Source organism: Arachis ipaensis, chromosome B3 (genome assembly GCF_059453495.1).
Source record: "Arachis ipaensis isolate K30076 ecotype BB chromosome B3, ASM5945349v1, whole genome shotgun sequence".
Classification (NCBI taxonomy): domain Eukaryota; kingdom Viridiplantae; phylum Streptophyta; class Magnoliopsida; order Fabales; family Fabaceae; genus Arachis; species Arachis ipaensis.
This window is the reverse complement of record NC_142438.1, coordinates 6,102,501-6,124,998: the sequence shown is the minus strand read 5'-3', so window position 1 is coordinate 6,124,998 and position 22,498 is coordinate 6,102,501. Positions and strand designations below refer to the sequence as shown.

The 22,498-nt window shown below is 33.0% G+C and overlaps 4 protein-coding genes across 4 annotated transcripts; 2 read left to right on the top strand and 2 right to left on the bottom strand.

The window, feature by feature from the left end:
- Nucleotides 1–1,011: 1,011 nt before the first annotated feature.
- ATNTH1 (DNA glycosylase superfamily protein) lies at nt 1,012–5,313 on the top strand. The gene is made up of 10 exons (XM_016331654.3): nt 1,012–1,308; nt 1,549–1,615; nt 2,430–2,495; nt 2,773–2,891; nt 3,358–3,424; nt 3,507–3,598; nt 3,801–3,938; nt 4,018–4,122; nt 4,648–4,731; nt 4,853–5,313. Exons 1-10 carry the CDS (start codon nt 1,060–1,062, stop codon nt 5,000–5,002), a joined length of 1,137 nt encoding a protein of 378 aa, XP_016187140.1. The 5' UTR covers nt 1,012–1,059; the 3' UTR covers nt 5,003–5,313.
- A 603-nt stretch (nt 5,314–5,916) lies between these two features.
- LOC107628994 (gamma-secretase subunit APH1-like protein) lies at nt 5,917–8,522 on the top strand. The gene is made up of 6 exons (XM_016331655.3): nt 5,917–6,157; nt 6,381–6,536; nt 6,720–6,805; nt 6,914–7,039; nt 7,354–7,481; nt 8,015–8,522. Exons 1-6 carry the CDS (start codon nt 6,045–6,047, stop codon nt 8,156–8,158), a joined length of 753 nt encoding a protein of 250 aa, XP_016187141.1. The 5' UTR covers nt 5,917–6,044; the 3' UTR covers nt 8,159–8,522.
- A 340-nt stretch (nt 8,523–8,862) lies between these two features.
- Nucleotides 8,863–12,863, bottom strand: LOC107632310 (calcium-dependent protein kinase 24). Its single transcript, XM_016336005.3, has 8 exons — nt 11,966–12,863; nt 10,941–11,064; nt 10,696–10,839; nt 10,327–10,479; nt 10,019–10,134; nt 9,759–9,926; nt 9,413–9,643; nt 8,863–9,307 (listed from the first exon to the last, which is right to left on the bottom strand). Exons 1-8 carry the CDS (start codon nt 12,524–12,526, stop codon nt 9,161–9,163), a joined length of 1,644 nt encoding a protein of 547 aa, XP_016191491.1. The 5' UTR covers nt 12,527–12,863; the 3' UTR covers nt 8,863–9,160.
- A 2,468-nt stretch (nt 12,864–15,331) lies between these two features.
- Nucleotides 15,332–21,582, bottom strand: ARI7 (IBR domain-containing protein). Its single transcript, XM_016331657.3, has 15 exons — nt 20,908–21,582; nt 20,468–20,592; nt 20,175–20,280; nt 19,966–20,056; nt 19,558–19,730; nt 18,707–18,811; nt 18,520–18,608; nt 18,270–18,377; nt 18,002–18,092; nt 17,785–17,874; nt 17,425–17,472; nt 17,061–17,132; nt 16,699–16,798; nt 16,477–16,603; nt 15,332–16,025 (listed from the first exon to the last, which is right to left on the bottom strand). The coding sequence occupies exons 1-15, from the start codon at nt 21,082–21,084 to the stop codon at nt 15,752–15,754; spliced, it is 1,776 nt and encodes a 591-aa protein (XP_016187143.1). The 5' UTR covers nt 21,085–21,582; the 3' UTR covers nt 15,332–15,751.
- Nucleotides 21,583–22,498: the final 916 nt, after the last annotated feature.

The window sequence follows — 22,498 nt, the reverse complement described above, 5'->3', positions numbered from 1 at the left end:
ATGTGTATTACACACATTTTTGTTTAAGCTTAATTACCTCTATCAATATATAATAGGGTGTAAAATAGATTATTGACAAATTTAATAATTAAATTTAATATAAGTATAACATAATTATATATTTTTTTATCTTTTATTTATATAATTACAAATATCTAAAAAATACCACACACCAGTGTGTTTTTTTAATAACTATGGTACATGTATTTAAAAAAATACACGTAAATTGATTCTACTATTTAGAGACAAAAAGTTTTGGAAATTAATAGTGAATAGTATAAATATCAAATTGTCTTTAATAAATATAGATATAAATTGTCAATGAATTAGAACTCAAATAGTATAGTCTCTCTAATGGATTTGAGTCTTTCCATCTTTAATATATATATATATATATATATATATTATGTTAATTTATGTGTGTAAATTTTATTAAATATAAGTATAAATTATATATTTTATATATATAAATTCTTTTTAAATATGGATATAAATTATTATTATCAAATATTAGCTTAAAATAATAGTATTTATTAATCATATAGCATTATTTTTTAGAAATATTAAGAGTCAATATTTGTTTATTAATATTAATTACTATCTTAGATTCACACTTTATTTTTAAACTATTAGAATTTAGAATTTAATATTTAAAATTTAGTATAAAAATATATTTTTTAGTCAAGTATAAAACAAAAATAATAAGTTTTATTGATTATATTATTATTATTATTATTATTATTATTAACCAATGAGGAAAGAAGTTGCACTAACATAATCAAAATCCTTTAATTCAAATCTAATAAATAGACATTTGCATTAAAACTGAAAACATAAAATTTTATTGAACACGAATATAAAGCACCTTTACTTGGTGAAATACTTGTGGTTAGGATTTAAAAAAAAAAAAATGAAAAAAGCACAATGTCACTCTTAAAATAAATAAAAAACAACAAATATGAAAAATAATCAATCAATATAAATTGTTATTTTACATTAATAAACAAAATAAAAATAAAACTAAAACACAATGGCTCCGAGAGTTTTGTCTCAAATCAAATGTTGGTCTTTTCGATTACACCTCGATCCTTTGGTTTGGGGCGAATCAAAGTCTCGTTTTTGATGACTCAAACAACGCCATCTCTTCCCTCCAATTTCAACACCGACACACCCACCTCGGACTCCTCCTCTCACGCTGCTTCTGTGTCCAAAGCTCGTGTCTTTGTGAGGAGAAGCAAGAGGCCCAAAACCACTCTTGTGGCACTTCAACAAAAGGAGCTTCAGCCCCCAACACGTGATCATGACAAAGTTAGATTCTTTTCCTTCATCGGTCGTTGATTTTGCAATTGATTTGTTAATGGGTGTCTTTATCACTATAAAAATGTTGCATAATGTGCACCCTTGTCACCATATTTTGTTTTATTTTTGTTTTCAACTTAAAAATCAGTTTGTTGAATGCTTATTATGCTTTTGTGAGGTTCTTTTACTTGCAATGAATAATAGCTTACGATGGTGATAATGACACTTTATCCGTTTTTACTTAAACAGAGTTCTGGCCTTCCTGAAATTGAAGATTTTACATACAGTGGAGCAAATAATGCATTTACTCAATCCAGTAAGTACTTGTTTGCTAAGTTCTCAAATTTTCTGGAAGTATTTATGGAAATTTTTTTGAATTGAAAACAGCTAGCCTTGTCCTTCCTTAGGACTTAGGAGTACAATTAATTTTTCCAAAAACAGAAAATGGGATAGTATTAGTATCAAAAAGTGCTGCAACTATTTATGGAAGATAAATGCTAGAGGTCATCAGAATTTATTGGTTTTGGCCATTAATTAGTCATCAATGTTTATAAATGTAGGCTAAAAGTATGTTGTTGAATTACTAGACTAAAAGAATTGGATTGATAGCTAAAAGTGATGGCCAAAAACAATAAATTTTGTGGGGTCTTTAAGCATTTCTCTTTATGGAAATGTGTTTGAATTGAAAACAGCTGGTTTGGTCTCTCCTTCGGGTAGGATGAAGCTGATTCATGAAAATGTTTACATCATTTATAATCACAAACAAACATACCCTTAGCAATATGATTAATTGTTCCATAGTGACATGTGAATAAATTAGTCCTTTTATGATGTGACTATAGAAAGCTGGAAAAGAAATGCATTGACAAAATGCTAAAATCAGAAAAGGAAAAATATCTGATATTCTGGAATCTATGATAAGCTACTGCCATTGGCAGTGCTTTTTTTTTAAAGCTTCTTTAGTTCTTTGTAGTATCTCATAAAAAAAATGATACGCTTCAAGTGTATGAGGTAATTCCTATGTGCTTGGATTGGTATCAAATATAAGCCTCAGATAGTAACTCAATGCACTTGCCCCACAAATTCTCATTATTGGGTTGTGTTCATTTAACGATAACTTTCCTTTTCAGGTAAATCAGAATTGGGCTTGGACGCGACTCTTGTGGAAAGTGAAGCTACTTCACCTAGACACAGTGGTAAGATGTTTTATGATGAAGAAAAACTTTCTATTTACAAATCATTGTTAAATTCCATGCCATTTTTTTTTATTAGGAATGCAGTGGGTGAAGTATATTAAATTTAATTTGGCAGTTGGGACCTGAAAAATTTGTTTTGACCATGGACATAATATTTCTGTCATTTTTCACTGTATCAATTAGAAGCTAATATGGTTAGCTTAGCTGCTTCTCATTGATAGCATGGCAGCATCCTTAGTTTAGAAAGCTTAAATTATTTTGTTCATGTATGGTATAGGTGAATTACCTGCACACTGGGAAAGGGTGCTTGAGGGGATTCGCAGAATGAGGTGTTCTGCAGAAGCACCGGTAGACACTATGGGATGTGAGAAAGCTGGCGATACTCTACCTCCTAAGGTCTAACTCTGTATTCTTCTGCTGTTTGACGAATGGGGAAAGAAACATTCATCTGTATTCATTTTGTGTCTTGGTGGTTCTAAGAAAAAATGATTCTGAGATTTACATTTGGTTAGAGTATGGTTTACAACACAATCATTTGGGGCAGGGAGGAAGAAAACAGATGAATGTTTTTTTCTTTTTTTTTTTTTTGGATAAACTAATAGTAATCCATCAACAGGCATAGGTAATTCGTGTTCAACTAATCGACAATGATGATTAAACTGGTTTCGTTTGGAGTCCTGAATTGATGCCTTGTCTTTTAGTTGCACAAGTTTCCTTTTCTTTTTTTGGTGCATGATAATTTGTCTTGAATTGTAGTGATTTTGGGTGCCTTGTAATTCCTTAACCAAAATGTACTGTATGAAGCATGATATGAAAATACAAAATAGCTTACCACTGTCTGAATTCTTGTGTGTTTAATTAGGAAAGAAGATTTGCTGTCCTAGTTTCTTCTCTTTTGTCAAGCCAAACCAAAGATCATGTTACTCATGGTGAGTGCATATACTCTTTTATCGTCATATTTTTACATGCATATGAAAATGTTTCAAGTTACAAATGTGTTTTTAAGAATAGGAGCAATCCAACGTCTTCTTGAAAATGGCCTACTTACCCCTGACGCAATCAACAATGCTGATGAAGAAACCATCAAAAAGATGCTTTACCCTGTATGTTTCTTTTTTCGTTTTAAAGATACTTCCTGTCTTGTGATTCTAGTAGTTTTGTCTTTATGGGCATCTTAAGGATCATATTTTTGGTTGGCCAACATATCCTTAATTTGCACATTATCACATCAACTTCTTCTATGTATATTATTGTGCTGCATCAATTGAATCTATGCTTGTATTTTTGGTTATTGTTTATTTCAAGGTTGGGTTCTATACAAGAAAAGCCACCAACTTGAAAAAAATCGCAAACATTTGTCTCATGAAGTATGACGGAGACATACCTAGCACAATTGAGCAATTACTCTTACTTCCAGGCATAGGTCCTAAGATGGCTCATTTGGTATGTTTAATAGCTTTCATAATTCAAGAAGTACCTTTCCTTAGTTTTTCTGAAGTTCATGTTATTACTGCCCTTACAGGTCATGAATGTTGGATGGAACAATGTTCAAGGAATATGTGTTGATACTCATGTCCACCGCATCTGCAATCGGCTTGGATGGGTGTCTAGACCCAGCACAAAACAGGTTCCTTTACATATGGACGCATCACATTTTGTCATCTCATTTATATGTTCTCAAACCATGTGCAAAAGTGACTAAGTTCCACATCCATTATCTCGGAAGGAAACGATGTTTGTCTACGTGGTGGCATCTGATTTGATTTCTGTGTAAAACTCGTACATTGTCGATGCATGGCAATCAAACTCATAAAAATATGGTAAAAACTCAGGTGAAGTCGACTTCACGTGAAGTTGATATCTGAGAGCCGTTAGATGAAAGTTTAGTCAACTCAGTCAAATCATCTAACGGCTCTCAGGTATCAACTTCACGTGAAGTCGACTGCACCTGAGTTTCCACCTAAAAATATATATGCCATCAATATTATTCATATGTTAAAAGAGTATGAGAATGTAAACATCATAGCCTATTACTTTTGCAGCATGTTATTGAGCAATAATTGGTTGTTCTTTTGTGTGGCTTGGATTTATTGTCTTCTTCTACTTTGGTCACAATTGAAAGTCACTAACTAATCCTCTTCCATCTTGGTAGAAAACTCTAACACCTGAAGAAACAAGGGAGGCATTGCAAAGATGGCTTCCAAGGGAAGAATGGGTTCCAATAAATCCTCTTTTGGTAGTCCAACTCATTTGAGCATTTCTCTCTTATGTTTACTTTGAATAATATTATTTTATGCTTCAATAGTTAATAACAATATAAGACATTCAAACATTTCACATAATATCATTTTGTACAGGTAGGATTTGGACAAACCATTTGCACTCCCTTGAGACCTCGTTGTGGAGAATGTGGTATTAGTCATTTGTGCCCCTCGGCATTCAAGGAGGCCTCTAACTCAAGCCCATCTTCCAAGCCCAAAAAGTCTGGGCCTAACAAGAAGCGTTAGCCCAATGATCCAAGTATTCCGGAAGTATTGGTGTTCTAATAGTTTTAGTCATTCATCTCAACTATATAATAAATATATAGTTGAGATCAATAATTAAAATCACTAGAACACCCGTATTCCTGGAATAATTGAAATGTCCCCTAAGATATATATATATAGCTCAGTATGCTAGCCTTATTATTTCACATTTAACATTGCACATAGCTTCACATGAATACTGATGTATGTTTTGTTGAAAACTCCTCTAATACTGAAACCTGGTTGCGTAGTTAATGTTGATATATGTTAAGAAAGCTCCTCTAGCACAAAAAGGTTGCGCGGACATAATTTATCATTCTCACTCTATTTGATAATAATCTAATTAAGGGTAAATGACTAACTACGAATGCTTTTTCTGATTCTAATTAAGTTGAGACTGGAACACGTAATCACCTGGATAAAGAACTAAGAGTATGTACATTATATATTCAGGATTAGTATACTTATTTAAGTTTTTATATATTTTTTTTAATTGAGTCCTATCAAATTTTTTTAATTAGGTTTTTATACTTTTTTTTTTTTTTATTTAGATCTTTGTACCGATTTTTTTTTAATTGGATCCCTCTACAATTAGATCAATTACTGTCAAAACTCAAAAGGAATCTAATTAAAAAAAATTAGTGCAGGGACCCAATTGAAAAAAAAAACATAGAGACTTAATTAAAAATTTTGTAAAACTATAGAACCAACAGAATAATTAAACCTATTTATTAATAAGCATGTTAGGATTAGTATACTTATTTCGTTTATTGTTAGGATTTGGGCCGGTATTCAACATCCTGGGCCCTAAAGAGCTCAAATAGGATATAACTGGGCTTTCATTATATTATTTTAAAAATATTAATGAAATGAAATCGAGTATTCCGACCCAAATTCAGGATCCGGATCCGAATCGCAGTGCTGATGCTCCTCTTACGGAGGAGTGTTGAACAGAAAACTGAAGAGAACTGAGCTCGGAAAACTGGAAGACTCTTCCTTTTAGAGAGAGACAGATTGATTTGCAATGACGGTAGCTGCGGGAATCGGTTACGCACTGATAGCTCTAGGACCTTCTCTCTCCATCTTCGTTTCCGTCATTTCCAAAAAGCCCTTCTTGATTCTCACTGTTCTCTCCAGGTACCCCTCTTTTTTCCCCATCCATATCCTAAATCTTAAGAAAAATAGCTTCTTTATTTAGTTTTATTTTAGTTACAGCTCCATGACCTATTGAATTGCTATTTCACGTTAGGGTTTTTCAGTCGAGATAAATTGCATTGCTATGATATTATTGCTATGACAAATGATGACTTTGAAATTTGAATTTGGAATCTTTTTGTGTATTTGATTGATTTTGTGGCAGTACACTGTTGTGGCTTATGAGTTTGATTGCACTGTCTGGAATATGGAGAGGTTTTCTGCCACTCAAAACTACTTCATGGTGGCCATATGCTATACTTATACTCTCATCCATTGCTTTTCAAGAAGTCCTTCGCCTTCTCTTCTGGAAAATTTACAAGTAAGCTTATATATACACATATGCTGTTACTTTTGCAAGTGCAGGTTCAGCTGTTATTCATTTCATGTTGTGTCTTTTGGAAACTATTTATGAGGAAATTTTCTAGTGCTTAAGTTACTGCTGTGCAATACAATGCTATTTTGATGTTAAATTTGGGGAAGTTGGTCATTTGATGTTGTGTAGGAGGTTGGAAGATACTTTAGATGCTTTTGCTGATAGAGTAGCGAAACCACATTTGTTCCTGACGGATAAGATGCTGATAGCGCTTGGTAAGAAAATTGGAGGCCTTCGTTTTCGCCTATTTTCCTGATCCGTGCTTGCATCTGTTTTCCGGACCATTTGCTTACTGCTGTATCTTAATTGCATATTTCTTGCAGCTGGTGGTTTGGGTCATGGTGTCGCGCATGCTGTGTTCTTCTGCATCAGCGTATTGACTCCTGCTTTTGGTCCTGCTACTTATTTTGTCGACCAATGTTCGAAGGTTCCATTTTTCCTTCTTTCTGGTGAGATTTTTTCCCTGGTACATGTTCTTGCATGCTTGTATATGAATGGCATGGGATTCTGCAGCTTCAAAAACTTTTCGAAAAATTTTATACCCCAGGCATAACTGCACATTTATTTTTTTGATGTGAATCTGTAGCACGAGTCTTGAAGTAGACTTTTTCTATCTTTGTTATATATATATATATATATCTCTTTGTAATTGTGCATAAACAGTTGTACCTAAATATTTTGATTCTGCATATAGATGTAGCCTTTTCAATATTTTGCTTCTTTTTTCCGATCAGTTCACCTTTTTTATGTATGCATATTGCAGCCCTTATTGCTCTTGCATTCGTCACAATCCATACTTTCTCGATGGTCATCGCATTTAATGGGTATGCTGAGGGGAACAAAGTGGACGAGTATTTTGTTCCCATTGTTCACGTGGTTGCAGGAGTTCTGGTAAAGCCTCATCCTTTACAAAAATATTTATGCACTGTACTCTCGTAATTTAGGATGGTAAGTTTCTAAATATTTCTCTTTCTTTTGTTCCCTTACCAACATATTAAGTGCTTTAGGGCCAGTGCGATAGAAATGATGGAAAAATGTTAGATAATGTTAGACCTCTTATCCAAATAATGAGCTGTAGAATCCAATCAAATGACATAGTTTCAATGATTTGGGATCTTGAAATAGAAAAGTAGTTCATCGATGCATTTATGTTATTGAGGATCAAAAATGCCATATTTATTTGGTAACTAATCAAGCCAAACATAGTGAGTCAAGCTTGAATTGCTCACAAAATACATTGTATCAGTATGCATGAATTTGGATATGTAATTGAAACTATAACTGAAAAATCCTCTACGAAAGTACGAATATATTTTGAAATGTTATTAATTAAATTAGTAATTTTATGATATTTATTATTCTTTACCTCCAATGAATGCTTAAAACTATATTGATTTCATTGACTTGCTGTTTCTTTCTTTTAGACTCTGATAAATTTGGCTCCTGGGGGTTGCACTGTTGGCATTCCTCTCCTTTACATCGTTGCGATCTTGACATTGTTTCACTGTGGGAGGATGGTTTGGAGAAGATTATTGACAGAAAATAGAATAAGTCTCAATCACTCATAGTCATGATAATCTTTGTTAAGAAGTCTCGTCTAATGTCTTGCTTAAGTCCTCACTACTCACCATTTTGGTTGAAATACTTATGATACCACTTAGTTATATTGAAATGGAAAGTGTTTACTTGAATCTAAGTTCCCATTTTCTAGTTTCATTCATCTTCAGTGGGATCGATCATGTAGGTTTACTTGAGCCCTAGTCATTTATGATTGAAGAAACAAACAGATCTGGTTGCTAGATGAAGTATAGATTCTTTCCCAAATTGGCCGTGTTAACAATTTAACATAAGGTGGGATCTATTGGTACTGGTGTAAGATCTGATATACTTTCCATTTGATAACTGCTATAAAAATAGATTATTGTGTCAAAATTTAGTGAAAACAGACACCATTAACAAAGTGATTAAATAACGTTTTTCCCAATACATTTAAAAAGTATGTATTATGCTGATTTAAAAGTATATAATGTACTAAATTTTGAATTAATGTGAATTTAAACCCAAGGACATTGTCTCTACACACTAGTCTGATACTGAAAATGGTTCATTGGTCTTTTTTGTTTACACTGACAATTTTATTTTGCTTGGTTAGCTACAACCAGAGCACATTGTTAATTCTACTAAAATGAAAATTTGGTCTGTCACTTGGCAATAAAAATATGAAGGTTTCATAGTTAAGTTGCTTGTAATGCAAGTAGCTATGGAGTAATTATAAGAGAAATTCTCTATTTTTTGCATTACCCAATCAAATGACTTACACATCAATTAAGAAACCAACAAAAAATTAAAAATTACAATGATTACAATAGGACAAGCTCCTCACTTCATATTGGGGGGTTTTGTTTTACTTGTCAAAGAACCCAACTGTACACAACCTCAAAAGATTGCAGCATGCATGCACACATTTGGGTTTTTTGCAGTCCTTGCATGAATCATCATCATGAGTCACTTTTCTTAACTATTTCCAGGGAGGCATGAACTGAGAACCTGTGCTACCTCCTCATCATGTTTTAATTAGTTACCTTCACAGATTTGTCTTTGAAGAGCCTGAAACTCAATGCATTTAGCATTGCTCTTGAATACTGGCGAGACGACATCTTCCAATCTGCTCCTGACTTCATCATTGTCTTGAACTCATCGAAACTGATTCGGCCATCCTTTTTAACCAGAACAGCAAATGAAAAACAAAGATATAACATTATGTTGGACCTAAAAGGTTATGAGAATTGTATTTTTGAGAGTAGCTAAGAATTTCTTGTTACCTTGTCTAAGTCAACATCATTGAGGATGTCTGTGATCACCTGCTCATCAGTGTGTTCATCATCAGCTGATAAAGCCTCTTTCAATTCGTCAAACTCGATGAATCCGGTTTGATTCTTGTCAAAGTCACGGAATGCATCTGTCAGAGTCTCTTCACTTCCAATCCTCCTCAGGAAAACACTCATTGTGATAAATTCCTCACGGTTCAAGGTGCCATTTCCATCAACATCTGCCTGTATGTCATCAACAAAAACAAATCGTCGTACGAATGATATCATAGAAATAACTCTGTAGATCGATGCAGAGATGAAACTTGAAAGAAACAGAAAACTTTTATAGAGAACTTACAGCATCCATCAGCATCTTGACATCAAGATCAGGAATTGTGTGTCCAAACATTGCAAGGCCGTCTTTGAGCTCCTCAAACGACAAGTCTCCATTCTTGTCCTTATCCATCATATGGAACATTTTGGTCATGCTATCAAGTTGCTCATCAGGAAGGTTATCAGCCACCACCTTGTGAAGCAGACAAGACAGTAATTTAGGACTTTAGATTAAGATCCACATTTTGATTAGTAAACTATTAAAAGGGGATCCCAAAAACTTACTCTAAGAACCTTCTTCTTGAATCTATTCATTAAGGAGAATTGCTTGATCCTATTTCTCACTTGGTCTCCAAGGGAAACATTTCTACCATGCTCCCTATGTAGTATCCAAGAATGGTCTTCAAGTGGAAGAAAATATATATTAGTACAGATTTCTCATGGAAGATGGAACCAACCCGAATTTATTGGTGTAAACATGTTTTATATAAACATTTAATCATGTATAACCACGTAAGTAAAGAAATTAACATCAACTCCTATTATTTGAATAGTCATCTAAAATAAATGATTTGTGAATTTGAAGCACATACCAAGGACTTCTTGAACTGTTATCCTGGTTTGTGGATTTGGATCAAGCATACGCTTAACAAGGTGTTTTGCTTCATCTGAAACTTTAGGCCAAGGATCTCTTGTGAAGTCCAAATGACCCCTGATGATTGCTTGTGCAATTCCTTCCTCAGTTTCTGTATCAGTTACAATCTCATAATTAGAAGCAGCTCCACATATATATGACAACAAACCTTTGAAGAAAGGGACTTCAATTTTCTCAATATTCGTTATCATTTCATCATATGCAATTACAGAACTCATTCTATTCTATAATAATAAAATGGTGAGTAGATAATAAATTCAAGAAAAAAGGAGTAACACAAACATTTTCAAAACTAAACAGAAAGTACCTGCCCAAAAGGGAGGAACTCCACAAAGCAAAATATAGAGAATGACGCCAGTGCTCCATATATCAACTTCATTTCCATAGTTACGTCTTAGAACCTCTGGAGCCATGTAATAGGGACTTCCAACGATTTCATTAAATCTTTGGCCTGTAACCACATTGTAAAGTTTTGTTATATAGTTATGAAAACAATTGCCATATTACAGTACGTAGTATTGGCACTGAAATAATAACATCATGAAACTTTACCAGGTGTATAAAATGTGGAAAGGCCAAAATCAATAGCCTTCAATTGGGAGCTCTCACTTGCATCTGCAAACAAGAAATTTTCAGGTTTCAAGTCCCTGTGGATTACGCCATGTTCATGGCACACCTGCAAAATGAATCAATGCTTAGATGATGAGTGTCTTAAGCAATGAAAAAGTTACAATAACAATGTCCTATAGGCTGATGACATCATGTACAAAAATTCACCAGAGCACCAACTCTGGAACACTTTGTCTCGACAATTAACAAGGAATCTGAAAATTTCTTTAGCAACCATTAACCACTAGTTGGCATGAAAATTTTACACCTTTGTTTCAACATCAACCATGTGAATATATATATGCTTCAGTTTCTCCTAGAAAACTCTCATTCTAGTGCATTTTTCATTTGCATGCATGGTTGTCAAAAAATGTCTTATTAGAGAACCATATGCTAATATACTAGTGTATTTGTGAATATATATATATATACCCCTAAGACAACGTACATCAACTATTTGATATTTGAGCATAGTTATTTGAATATAATAATTATCAAATTTCGTATGAATATCTAACTTATTCATTCGAAATCAAATGAAATACAGACTCACGCCTCATTTAATAATAGATTGGTAATATATATGAAGTCAAAATGAGATAATGTCAATGTTCAAATAACTTATCACAATAAACCAAACAAATGACTATCATGTTCATTTCCACCAAGAAAACAACAAAAAAGCGAATTAATTACTTCCGGCCATCTTCGAAAGTTAGAGGATAAATATCATTTTCTATATATTTTCGTATAATACATCAAATTATACATGTATTTAACACATGAAATATATCTACTTACATGTTTTCTATAAATATATAGAAAAAACATGTTTGAATTAAATTCTAAATAAGACTATAAAATTTAAACTATATATGTTAGAGTGATTGAATGTACGATTATTTCATAGGTTAAAAATGCACAAAACAAACAAAAAATATGGAAGAGACAAAACAACAAACAGGTACCTTGCAGACTTCAAGTATGGTCTTGGTAACATTAGCAGCAGCGCGCTCGGTGTAATGGCCTTTGGCGACGATACGATCGAAAAGCTCGCCGCCTTGGCACAACTCCATGACAAGGTACACGGCATCTTTATCTTCATAAGCCTCTCTGAACGACACAATGTTAGGGTGCTTCGGCAAGTGCCTCATGATCTGCACCTCCCTCCTCACATCTTGCACATCGATCTCCGTTCTCAGCTTCGACTTTGCGATCTTCTTGCAAGCGAACGCCTCGCCGGTTTTCAGATCCACGCACCGATGAGTCACCCCGAACTCGCCCCTTCCGAGCTCTTTTCCGAACTGGTACCGGTCAAAAATGTTCCCCGAAGTAGGGTTTGTCACCACATTGATGGCGCGAACGTTTACCGGGGATTTTCGCGGCACGGGCGACGGTGTTGAAGGCTCATAGTACTCGTTTCCATGGTGGTTATGTACGTGGCTCTTTGGACTTGAAGCCTTTTGGTCTTTGGATCTTTTGTTACGTGGAACATTATTATTCCCATGCGTTGAAATGCAGCTTCCCATGGACGAAAAGAGGCTCACAATTCAAAACTCCGAGTTCTGAATTGTGTTGCCTTGGGAGTTTCGTCTTTACTTGGTTCACACAATTCAGAATGCTGCGTTTTGAATTGTTTTTGGCGATGGTAGCAGTGGCGGTGGTAATAATAAAATTCGAAGAAGAATACAATTCTTCTTCTTCTTCTTTTTTTATATATTAATTCTTTTTTAGGGTTGTGGTGGTGTTGAAAGTGGTGTTTATGTGGAAACGAGCCTCCTATATCGCCATGGGAAGAGATTAGGGAAGAAAACCGGAAAAGGCTTAAAATGTGAAGAGTGCCAGAAAGAGAGAATGAGGGAGGATGCTATGTTTGGGTGTGGAGGGTGGTTCTTAAGAGCTGGAACACATACTTGGTCCCGCCATTTTCTAAGGGTTGTTGCCATTCTTATTTTGTTATTGTTATTGTTATTATTATTCTTCTATTATTATTTAAAAAAAAAAAAAGTGACATGCATGCATGCATGCAAACCAATCAACAAAATATGGTGATGATTAGATAGGGTGGCTAACTTGCTATATTGTGAGTTCAGGTTGGATTAGATTTTTTTTTTTTTTTACCAAAGATAGAAGACTCGAACCCGCAACCTTTTAATTGAGTATGGGAAAACTATGCAATTTGAACTATTACTCATTGGCCAGTTGGATTAAATTGTTGGTGTGGGATGCCAAAATATCATCGTATGTATCTCGGGTTAGTTGTTATTTGATGAGGACATAGTTATTTAGATTTTTTTTCCCCCTTCATGGCTTCATCCCTCGCTTAGGTTGCATGATATCTGTTAAGATGTCCAAAATAATAATTCTAAAACAAACATATTATTTTTAGATTAACTTTGGAGCCTAATATATATACTAATATTGGGTTAATCAAGTGATCCTATTTTTAATAATATAACGTTTGAATCCTCCTAATGAATATATATTAGAAAATGCATCTTTGATTTTTTGAACTAAATTAATCAAATTCTTAGTAATAGAGTTCAAATAATGAATAAGGAAATAAAATCTCGATGTTGAATTAAAACCTTTCAAATAATCTAATGCGAGAGAAAATCTGAGTGGTGGGATACGTGTGACAGGTTGACAATTTAAGCTAATGGTAATAAGGTTAGTGTGGAAATAGAAGTCAATTTTATTGATATGGAAATTATTATCCATAGAATATATAAAATAATATGTTATCATCCAGCTATTGGATTTTAATTCAATGCCAATTTTGGAATTATACTGCTGCATAATCAATCAGCAGTGAGAGCAAAATCACAACGTTAGGCCTTGATGCAATGTATATGTATATGTCATGCCCTTTGTGTAATGTATAGGTTTTCTCATGTTGTAGACAAGGTTCTTCTTTTTTTTCTCTTTTTCTCTGTTTCTCCAATCTTGCTTTGATTAAAAGAGGCCACAGATAAAGACGCTTAAAACGTCTTTTTTTAAAAATATTTTTATGTTATGTTTTAATTGGTTTCTGTATAATTTATTCGGTGTTCCTCATCACATATTATTAAATTTCTCAAAAGATTTTCTTTCTAAAAACAATAAAAAGCATTTAATTTGGACTATAACAAAAAAGGTAATAGATTAACTATTAGATTTTTTTAAAAGATTATTTACATAAAAAAATATAACACATTCATCAATATATATATATATATATATATATATATATATATATATAAAACAAGCTCTTAAAATTTTTATAAATAAAAAATAATTAATTTTTATTCGTATAATATATAAAATAATTATTATATTATTATTATATTATAGATTAAAATTTACTAATTTAAATTTTATTTTTATTTTTAATATAAACATTAGAAATAAATAATTTTTTTATAACAAGATGTAAGGTAACAAAATATATATAATATTAATTAGTTTTTAAAAAATTTTGAAAAGATGGTTTTTTTTCTAATAAAGTGTTATTAAAAAATTAACATTATAAAAACTAATTTCAACCAATATGATATAATAGGTTATTAAATATATTTAATACAAAACACATTAAATATAAATTTTTATTGAGTTTAAATTTTAAATAATTTTTAATTGAATTTCAAATATTTTTATTTTAAAGAGTTAGAATATTTTAACATCATTTTTTTGTATCTTTTTAATTGAGTCTTTGATTTTTTTAAATTATAAACCTTATTTATAATTAAGAGTAATGTTTAAAGATATTCATGTGCTGTTTTCATATCCTATTTTCTTCCATATTAATTAGTGGAATTACAACTTTATAAACAACATCAATAGTACCTATGCTATAGTCTGAAGTAAGTTGCAATAATTGGAATTTTTTTAATATCATATCGCCATCCAAATAAAATTAAAGTCACACACTAGAACATTTTGTGGCTTACAATTTGAAAAGTTTACTACAGTAAAAATGAACAAAGATTTCTCTCGGTATAAAAGCTTAAATAAATATAAAACGTAGTACATGAGAAAATTTATAACTAACTTTATAGTATAAAGCTTAGTCTGAATAATGTTTTACCATAAAAAAAATAGTATAACTAAGGCCAACTTTGAATTCTCTCTGGTAGCGTTGTAAATTAAAATGTTTATAGTTTAATTCTTTGCATTATTAGTTCGTTATCCACTTGTAATTTGAATTTAAAAACCTTGACAATAAACCTTGCTAAGAATACGGCTAAAATAACATTAATAACCAATGTAAATGTTCCAAACTTAGGTTTTTAGGATAAAGTTAGCAGAATTGTAAAACCAGCCACTAAGTTTAAAATAGAAAAATAAAAAGGTGCAGTGATTCAAAATGATGGGGTATATAGTATTTATTTTCAGTGTCTTGTCATGCTTTCAAGGTAAAAGCTGAGCTATCTCATAAAAAGGTTCCAAGAGATTACTGAAAGAAACCAGGACACAAACAAGCATATTTGTGTTCATCTCCAGCTTCAGTTATGGTATTGATCAGTTATACAAGCCTGTTGCAGAAACCTTGTGCATAAATTAAGATATGTAAAATAACTATATACATCAAATTTGGTACTACTGATAAATAGGAGTGCAAAGAGAGCAACCTCCTGTCCCTGACTTCCTTCATCCGGTCAACCCATTCGATGGCTTCACAAATGGAGCAGTGTGGCGAAGAGGAACAACGCCATTTCGGCTTTTGGTGCTGTGGCCTTGGAAGGAGGCAAGTGTTCAAGGGAGAAACCAAATTTTCATCGGCGTGGTTGATTGCATATCTGGCATACTGTGGCGGATCTGACATTTGCGTAGGTACACTGGTCGCAGCTCCAATGACTATTATCATCGGTCATTCTGCTGGACATGCTGATTCGGAAGTTTCCCTTTCCTCTTCCACCTCTCCCCTTGCTGCTTGGTGACGCGCCTTTTGAGCTTGTCGCTTTGCTGGAGGCTGCCCCATTAGTGTCTACATCAGCTAGACCATTTTCCAAAGCCCTAACTAAATTCTCAAAGTAGTTTTTGGTCACACTGCCAAAAAAATAAAAGGATTAGAAAATCAAATGAAGGCTCGTGCCATTCAAATCTAACAACAGCTTCAAGCCACAAAATTTGGAATCCAGTGACGTACCACCGAACAAAACTAAAGACATGTTAAAACAAAATTTCTAGACTATATAACCACGCAGTCATCAAAATATAGAGGCAGTAAATGAGGGAGAAAACGGCAGCAAAAAACTAGGGACAGAATAGGTATTGGTGCATAATATTGCATTTGGTTGAAGCATATCACATGGTTGTAGTATAAATATTACATCAATATAAATGCAGGTTTTCCATATTCAATCCAACATGCCCTTTACTGTTTTTCCAAGGGCACAGATAAGGAAGTAATGACTAATTAAAGCACAAGACCATAAGTTAAAACAAAAGTATCAATAAAAATATCAGAAGGCAAACACATAATAGCGGCAACATGTACCTAGTCAATCCTGCTAGTTTTGTACGAAAGTCATTGAATTCTTTAGATGGGCCATCGGCATTGAGGAACGGTTGTAGTTCCTTTTCGGCACATTGATGAAGTCTCTCGAGACCAGATTCTGCTTCACCTGAAAACAAAAATTACAGTAGGGTATTATTTACGGGAGAAACACAATTTAACACAATTCATTACTAATTGAATTCAAGTTGACAAAAAAAAAACCTTGTAAGTACTCAAAGAACTGCTTTTTGGCATGCTCGTGCTCTGGTAAATAGAACCCATACGCATATGTCCATTTCAGCACTCGCCTACACTCAACTATCTGCAAACATGAGATGTAATTAGGGAGCCATCTATTCCAACCTGAAATTTTCTTGCAATTTTGACTGAAGACAGAGAAACTCGTAAATGGCTAAACAACCGTAAAAACGTATTAACATTGGAAAAAAATACACATGAAATGAGTTTAAGGAAATAGTTTGACGAGTAACCACATTAACAATTAGCCCAAAGCATCTTATTCATGACAGAGAAAACCCAATACACCCACTTCCCAAAAAATAAAAATAATAATAACAAAATACCTGTAGCCAGGCCTCTGTTATGAACTTTAGCTGTGATTCAGGCTGGCATTGAATGTCACTGAGCTTCTCGATCTGCCAAAACAGGGAGGATTAGCCAACAATTATGTGATCCCTAGGAACATAATTACATATAGAACCACATAAAAAAGCAAAAACTATCAAGGGAAAAGTAAAAAAATTCTCTGGTGTATTTCAAGAAAAAATAAACAACAATTACATCTTCCAGGATGTTGCTAACATACTTATAAAAATGTAAAATTATATAAAATGCTCTTTCAGTCATCAAGCATTACATAGATACTACAATAAAAAATTTAAAAGGAAAACAAGATGGTAAATGAGCACGTATGTATAAATAACTTACATGAACAGTTTGCATCTGGTGTAGATCTGCAAGAGCTTTTTGCCTTGACTGCAGCATATTGCACATGGTGTATCAATAAAAGATAGATCAACATATTCTAAACAAAGAATATTTAAGATTCTAGATAGATGCTGCCTTGAATGCAGAACACAGTTTAAAATATAGAAAGAACAAATGAAGCAAATGAGAAAAGCATGAATATTTAGACTGAAACATGATGCAACAATAGGATTATGCTTAGTTGCCTACAAAATGGTAGAATTGCAACTTTAAATTATCAATGGAAGAATTCAGAAACAAAGCAAGATAATTTCTAAGATATATGATGCTGAACAGAATTAAGTATGGAGTGGTGCATACAGATTGATTGCTGGCCCATCGCTCATAATAATGAGTGTATCTCTCCAATGAATTCTTTGCCATCTCTCTTCTTCTTTCAGCATCATCATACTTCAAAAGCAACAAAATTTAGTTCATAAATATATTTTCTAAATAGAGGAGGGTAATATACTAATAGTGGGCCAATTGTAGCCTGAAAGCTGAATAAAGAGATGTTGAGTATTTGCGTGTCTCTTACCACTCCTTCCTGTTTAGCTGCTTCATATCGATTGCAAGCATAAAAACCACCGGTTCTTTCACCATGGTCTGACCATGCACCAAGGCATAGCCTACATATATAAAATGTAATAAACATATAAGTTCATATAAACTCAAATTATTTGAAAATAAGATACTTTATGTTATTCATCTTTACAAAAGACAAGCATGATCCAGATTAATAAAAGAATGACAAATGGAAAAAGAAGAAACAAATCATGCAACAAGAAAGAAAAGAAAACTCATACCAGCAAAATTCAAATTTACATGGTGGTGTGCATGTCATGTGCATGCACCCTTGATTTTTCTCAATTGGTCGTTTGCATTTGGGGCACGGCTTTGAGTTGGCAAGTATCCTGAAAGTGATAATTAAATTAGCAGTAAGCTCAAGCACTCTGTAGATTTTTCCAAAAGGCCAACCGAATCAGCATACGTAGCAAACTTGACCGCCTACAGAAATTTAAATTCGAAGTGAAATCCGAATGAGAGAAACTATACCAGTTCATGTTTTCAGATTCTGCACTGTTCTTCAAAATCCACTTTGAGACAGTGCCACAGTCCACTGGACGATGAGCCTCCTCAGTGCACTGTTGAGAGCCATATACACATAAGTCCTCAAAACAAAAGACATTTTGATAGGAAATACTGTGACATTTGACAAAAAGAAACAATCCAAACAACTTACATTCCAACAAAAGCAATATGAACAGAGGCAAGAGACATCATAATTTCCGCTACCCGCATCAAAAGTAACTGCATATTCACAACCTGGAGCAGGACACCACTTGGACTAGCAAAACAAAGCAAGACAACACAATAAGATTATTACAACTTTACACAGACATTTAAAAGTATATAAACAATAAAAAAAAGCTTTAGAAAAAGTATAAAGGTTATCATGAAATATGATTACCTATTTGACCATCAATTATAGAATTTAGGAATTCACATCATTGAGCTTGTTTGAAATGCTAGAAATTAGAATTCACTCAAGAGTTGAATTCTTTTTCTTGCTTTTAAAAATGAATGGTTTGAATTCCTTTGAGAATTCCAATTCCCATTTTTTCCTCATTTATAAATCAGACCAAGAGAGGTTTGATTTCCAAATCAATTCTCACACCCCTCAAACTTAATATGTCAAACATAAAAAATATCCCTATTTACAATTAATAAAATAACTTTGTCAAGGATAAAATTGTAAAAGAAGAAAATTTAATTCATATAAAAGTTATTCCAAACTAAAGAATTGAATTCCATTCTATTAATATATTGAAGTCATTCCAAACCATGGAATTGAGTTTCTAATAGAAATGAATTCTTTTCTTAAAGGGAATAGAATCTTTTTCTCATATTAAATGGTTTCCAAACAAGCTCTAAATGTCGCTAACAATTAATTCAAAATGCAAAGAATTATGAAACATAATGAAATGATACAAAGCCAATCTATAGACATGTAGATTTCAACTGCAAGTAATAACAAAAAAAAAATATTTCCTTTTATCATGAACAACCCAAAATTCTGTATCCAGCACATACCTTCTTATTGTCTTCAATATACGACCTAAGAAGGTAGCGAGAATACTTCTGTTTATCTTCATCAGATGCTACTCGATTAATCATATCTTGCCCAACAGCAGCACCACATGCGGGATCAGGACATCTCAGCATCAAACATCCAGGGCCATCACTGATGGATGTGCTGATATATCCTAGCATGTCAAATAGAACAGATGTGTAAGATAGAGAGAAAAGAAGAAATTAACCAAGGAATACTAAAGTAAAATGGTTAGATAAAAAAGTCATGAAACAGATCATCAAAAGCAACTTACCCACGCTATAGCTACAAAAAAATGGATCTAGGAAACTAAGCCAAAACCAAAATGCAGGCTTTCAGCATAATACCCAGATTATTTCAAATAACAAGATACAGCACACAAGACTTACCCTCCCAGCATGAGAGACAGAAAGGATGACCACAAGAAGCCATCTCTATCTTAGCACGTGGATGATTTTCGAAACAGATTCCGCAAGTAAGCTGGCCAGAGAAGAAGACGGGTCAGAATGAAATACAAATGAAACTGGAGCAAAAGAAGTAAATAAAACACAATCAGAATTATTGACCAATTGTGAAACCCAAACAATCCATATCTCACCTCTCTAGCATCAGCATGCTCAATGATTGGCTTATCCAACAAGCCAACTGCTTTGCGGACTCGATCTTCTTCAGCAAACCATGCATCATGCACTTTACTGACACTCCTGTAACACCAGCACACGCCTTGCATAAGGATAGAATAAGCAGCAAAGAAATGCAGCATAAGCAAAATATAAACTTTTTCAAACACACAACATGCCGTGATGGATTGTGATCGTAAGCGAATAAATCCGAGTTAAAATGCCAATCAATTCAGGGTTATATAAAACTAAAAAAAACAACTGAATTTACCAATTGTAATGGCGAAGTAATATGCTGGCATCAACTCTTGATATAGAAAGAACTGTAGCTACCCTAGTGATGTCCTCCTCCTGTCTTTGCTGGATATCTGATTCCTTCAAGATGGTAAAATTTTGCTGAAACAAAACAGAAGGTCACCATAAATTAGGGTTTAGCTGAAAACTGTAGCATCATTACGATTTCTATATTTTTCATGAATAAAGGTAAGAACTGCGAATCACGCAAAACAATAATCAAGCTACCTAAAATTCAGCTAGTTTCAATAAATGATCACTGCTATGAATCTCGATCACGTGGAAATAAAAAAGAAAAACCCTTTTTCTTTTGTTTTAAATTATTCCATCAAACAACATTCGCCGATATAATTAATACTAATATTCGAGAATCGGAAAACCGAAATTGGGAACGGAATGGGTAAAAAAAAAAGACACCTCAGGGCGGCGAGACTCGAGCCTTTCGGAATCATCAGCTTCGTCGAAGTAATCATCGGCATCGTCATCGTAGTCGCTGTAGTAATTCATGGCAGCATCCTCCGTGCCGCCACTGTAGTAATCGTCGTCAAGGGATTCAAGGTCATTGGCGTCATGCATATCCTCCTCGGAGTCCATTTATAATTGGACAAAGAAAAAGACACCAAACCAACGAACCCTAAAAGGAAGAAAGTTGGGGGCGAGAAGAGGAACGATCGAAAGACGGTGGCGCAAGAATGTTGAAAAAAGAAGGAAAAGAAAAAAAATAGGGCACAAGGAATTGGGGATTGGGAATTGGAAGAAAGAAGAACAACGAAGAAGAATAAGAATATGTGTTGTTTTTTTTTTTTTGTAATTTTATTTTGGTTTTTGGTGTTTTATTGGTTATTGTCCCAAACAAGAGGTTTATGGATAGGAAGAAAGAAAAAGAAAAAGAAATAGAAATAAATAAATAAATAAATAACGATGATGACTTCATGAGAATAATAAATGTAAAGAAAAAGGTGTAAACGGAAACGGAAAGAGGAAAACAGGAAAATTTATAAGCTGAGAAATAGAGTAGGTTGAGAATTGAACTGAAAAAGCGTTGAGCAAGTGGGTTAGACGGTTAGTTGAGAATTAAAATTGTGATGTAGAATTTGGATTGATTTAGATTCTTTTGGTTTTGTATGTTACAAAATAACTAAAATTTGAATTGTAATTCTAAATTTGATTTCAATTTTACAAAGTCATAAATTTTTAATTGGATGATAATGTAATCCTTTCTTTTATGTATAATATGATATGATATATGATATGATTTAGGATTTGAGAACAATTTCGTTTAATTTTTTTTTTCTCGATTCCATGAAAGTGGTAAGTGAAATTATTATAATTCTAATTTTATATATCATATTAAACATGAATATAAAAATAAAAAATTACTAAATTAATTATTATGTATTTATATATAAATATATATTATTTTTATTCATTTTTAATATATATCCTATATTTTAAAATGTCTTTTATACAAATAATTAATTTAATACGATATTTTTTATGCACAAAATGTAATTATTTATTAGTCTCCCTTTGTAAAACTTAGGGTAACGTCCGTTTAAATTTTCCATATTGTACATGAGAAGAAAAATATCTAGTAGTGTAGTACTATTATGACTGGCATCACATTAAGAACAGGTACAACTTTACCCTAATCATCACCAAACCCTCCATGTGTTGGGAACATTGTACAATAAGCTTTAAGCTTTTGTCTGATTTGTGTGTACCTATCAAATAAGTATGCATCTTTGGGACAATATGATACAAGTCTCCACTCTCCACAGGTATGTCTAAAGATGAGGAGTTTGCAACAGTAGATACTGTTGCTAATTATTAATGTGGTTAGCTTCTAACTGTTGCTAATTGTTAATGTGGTTAGCTTCTAACATTATAGATTCTCTTGGTTTGATGCTTTCTTAGCTTTCTTGACTTTCCTTTTTGTTCTCTCTTCTTCCTTTATTCTTGCATAGGATTAGTCATACAAAATTGAATATTATAAGACATATATAGG

What these genes read in the sequence shown, in the direction of transcription:
- ATNTH1 (XM_016331654.3), top strand. Translation starts at nt 1,060, where the DNA reads ATGTTGGTCTTTTCGATTACACCTCGATCCTTTGGTTTGGGGCGAATC. An exon ending in CAAAGATCATGTTACTCATG is followed by an intron (nt 3,425 to 3,506) that starts GTGAGTGCATAT and finishes TTTTAAGAATAG; the next exon opens with GAGCAATCCAACGTCTTCTT. An exon ending in TTCCAATAAATCCTCTTTTG is followed by an intron (nt 4,732 to 4,852) that starts GTAGTCCAACTC and finishes CATTTTGTACAG; the next exon opens with GTAGGATTTGGACAAACCAT.
- LOC107628994 (XM_016331655.3), top strand. Translation starts at nt 6,045, where the DNA reads ATGACGGTAGCTGCGGGAATCGGTTACGCACTGATAGCTCTAGGACCT. An exon ending in ATTCTCACTGTTCTCTCCAG is followed by an intron (nt 6,158 to 6,380) that starts GTACCCCTCTTT and finishes ATTTTGTGGCAG; the next exon opens with TACACTGTTGTGGCTTATGA. An exon ending in TCCATTTTTCCTTCTTTCTG is followed by an intron (nt 7,040 to 7,353) that starts GTGAGATTTTTT and finishes TGCATATTGCAG; the next exon opens with CCCTTATTGCTCTTGCATTC.
- LOC107632310 (XM_016336005.3), bottom strand. Translation starts at nt 12,526, where the DNA reads ATGGGAAGCTGCATTTCAACGCATGGGAATAATAATGTTCCACGTAAC. An exon ending in AACAGTTCAAGAAGTCCTTG is followed by an intron (nt 10,135 to 10,326) that starts GTATGTGCTTCA and finishes TTCCACTTGAAG; the next exon opens with ACCATTCTTGGATACTACAT. An exon ending in TCAAGATGCTGATGGATGCT is followed by an intron (nt 9,644 to 9,758) that starts GTAAGTTCTCTA and finishes GATGACATACAG; the next exon opens with GCAGATGTTGATGGAAATGG.
- ARI7 (XM_016331657.3), bottom strand. Translation starts at nt 21,084, where the DNA reads ATGGACTCCGAGGAGGATATGCATGACGCCAATGACCTTGAATCCCTT. An exon ending in ATATTGAAGACAATAAGAAG is followed by an intron (nt 18,812 to 19,557) that starts GTATGTGCTGGA and finishes TTGTTTTGCTAG; the next exon opens with TCCAAGTGGTGTCCTGCTCC. An exon ending in AAACTAGCAGGATTGACTAG is followed by an intron (nt 16,026 to 16,476) that starts GTACATGTTGCC and finishes TTTTTTTGGCAG; the next exon opens with TGTGACCAAAAACTACTTTG.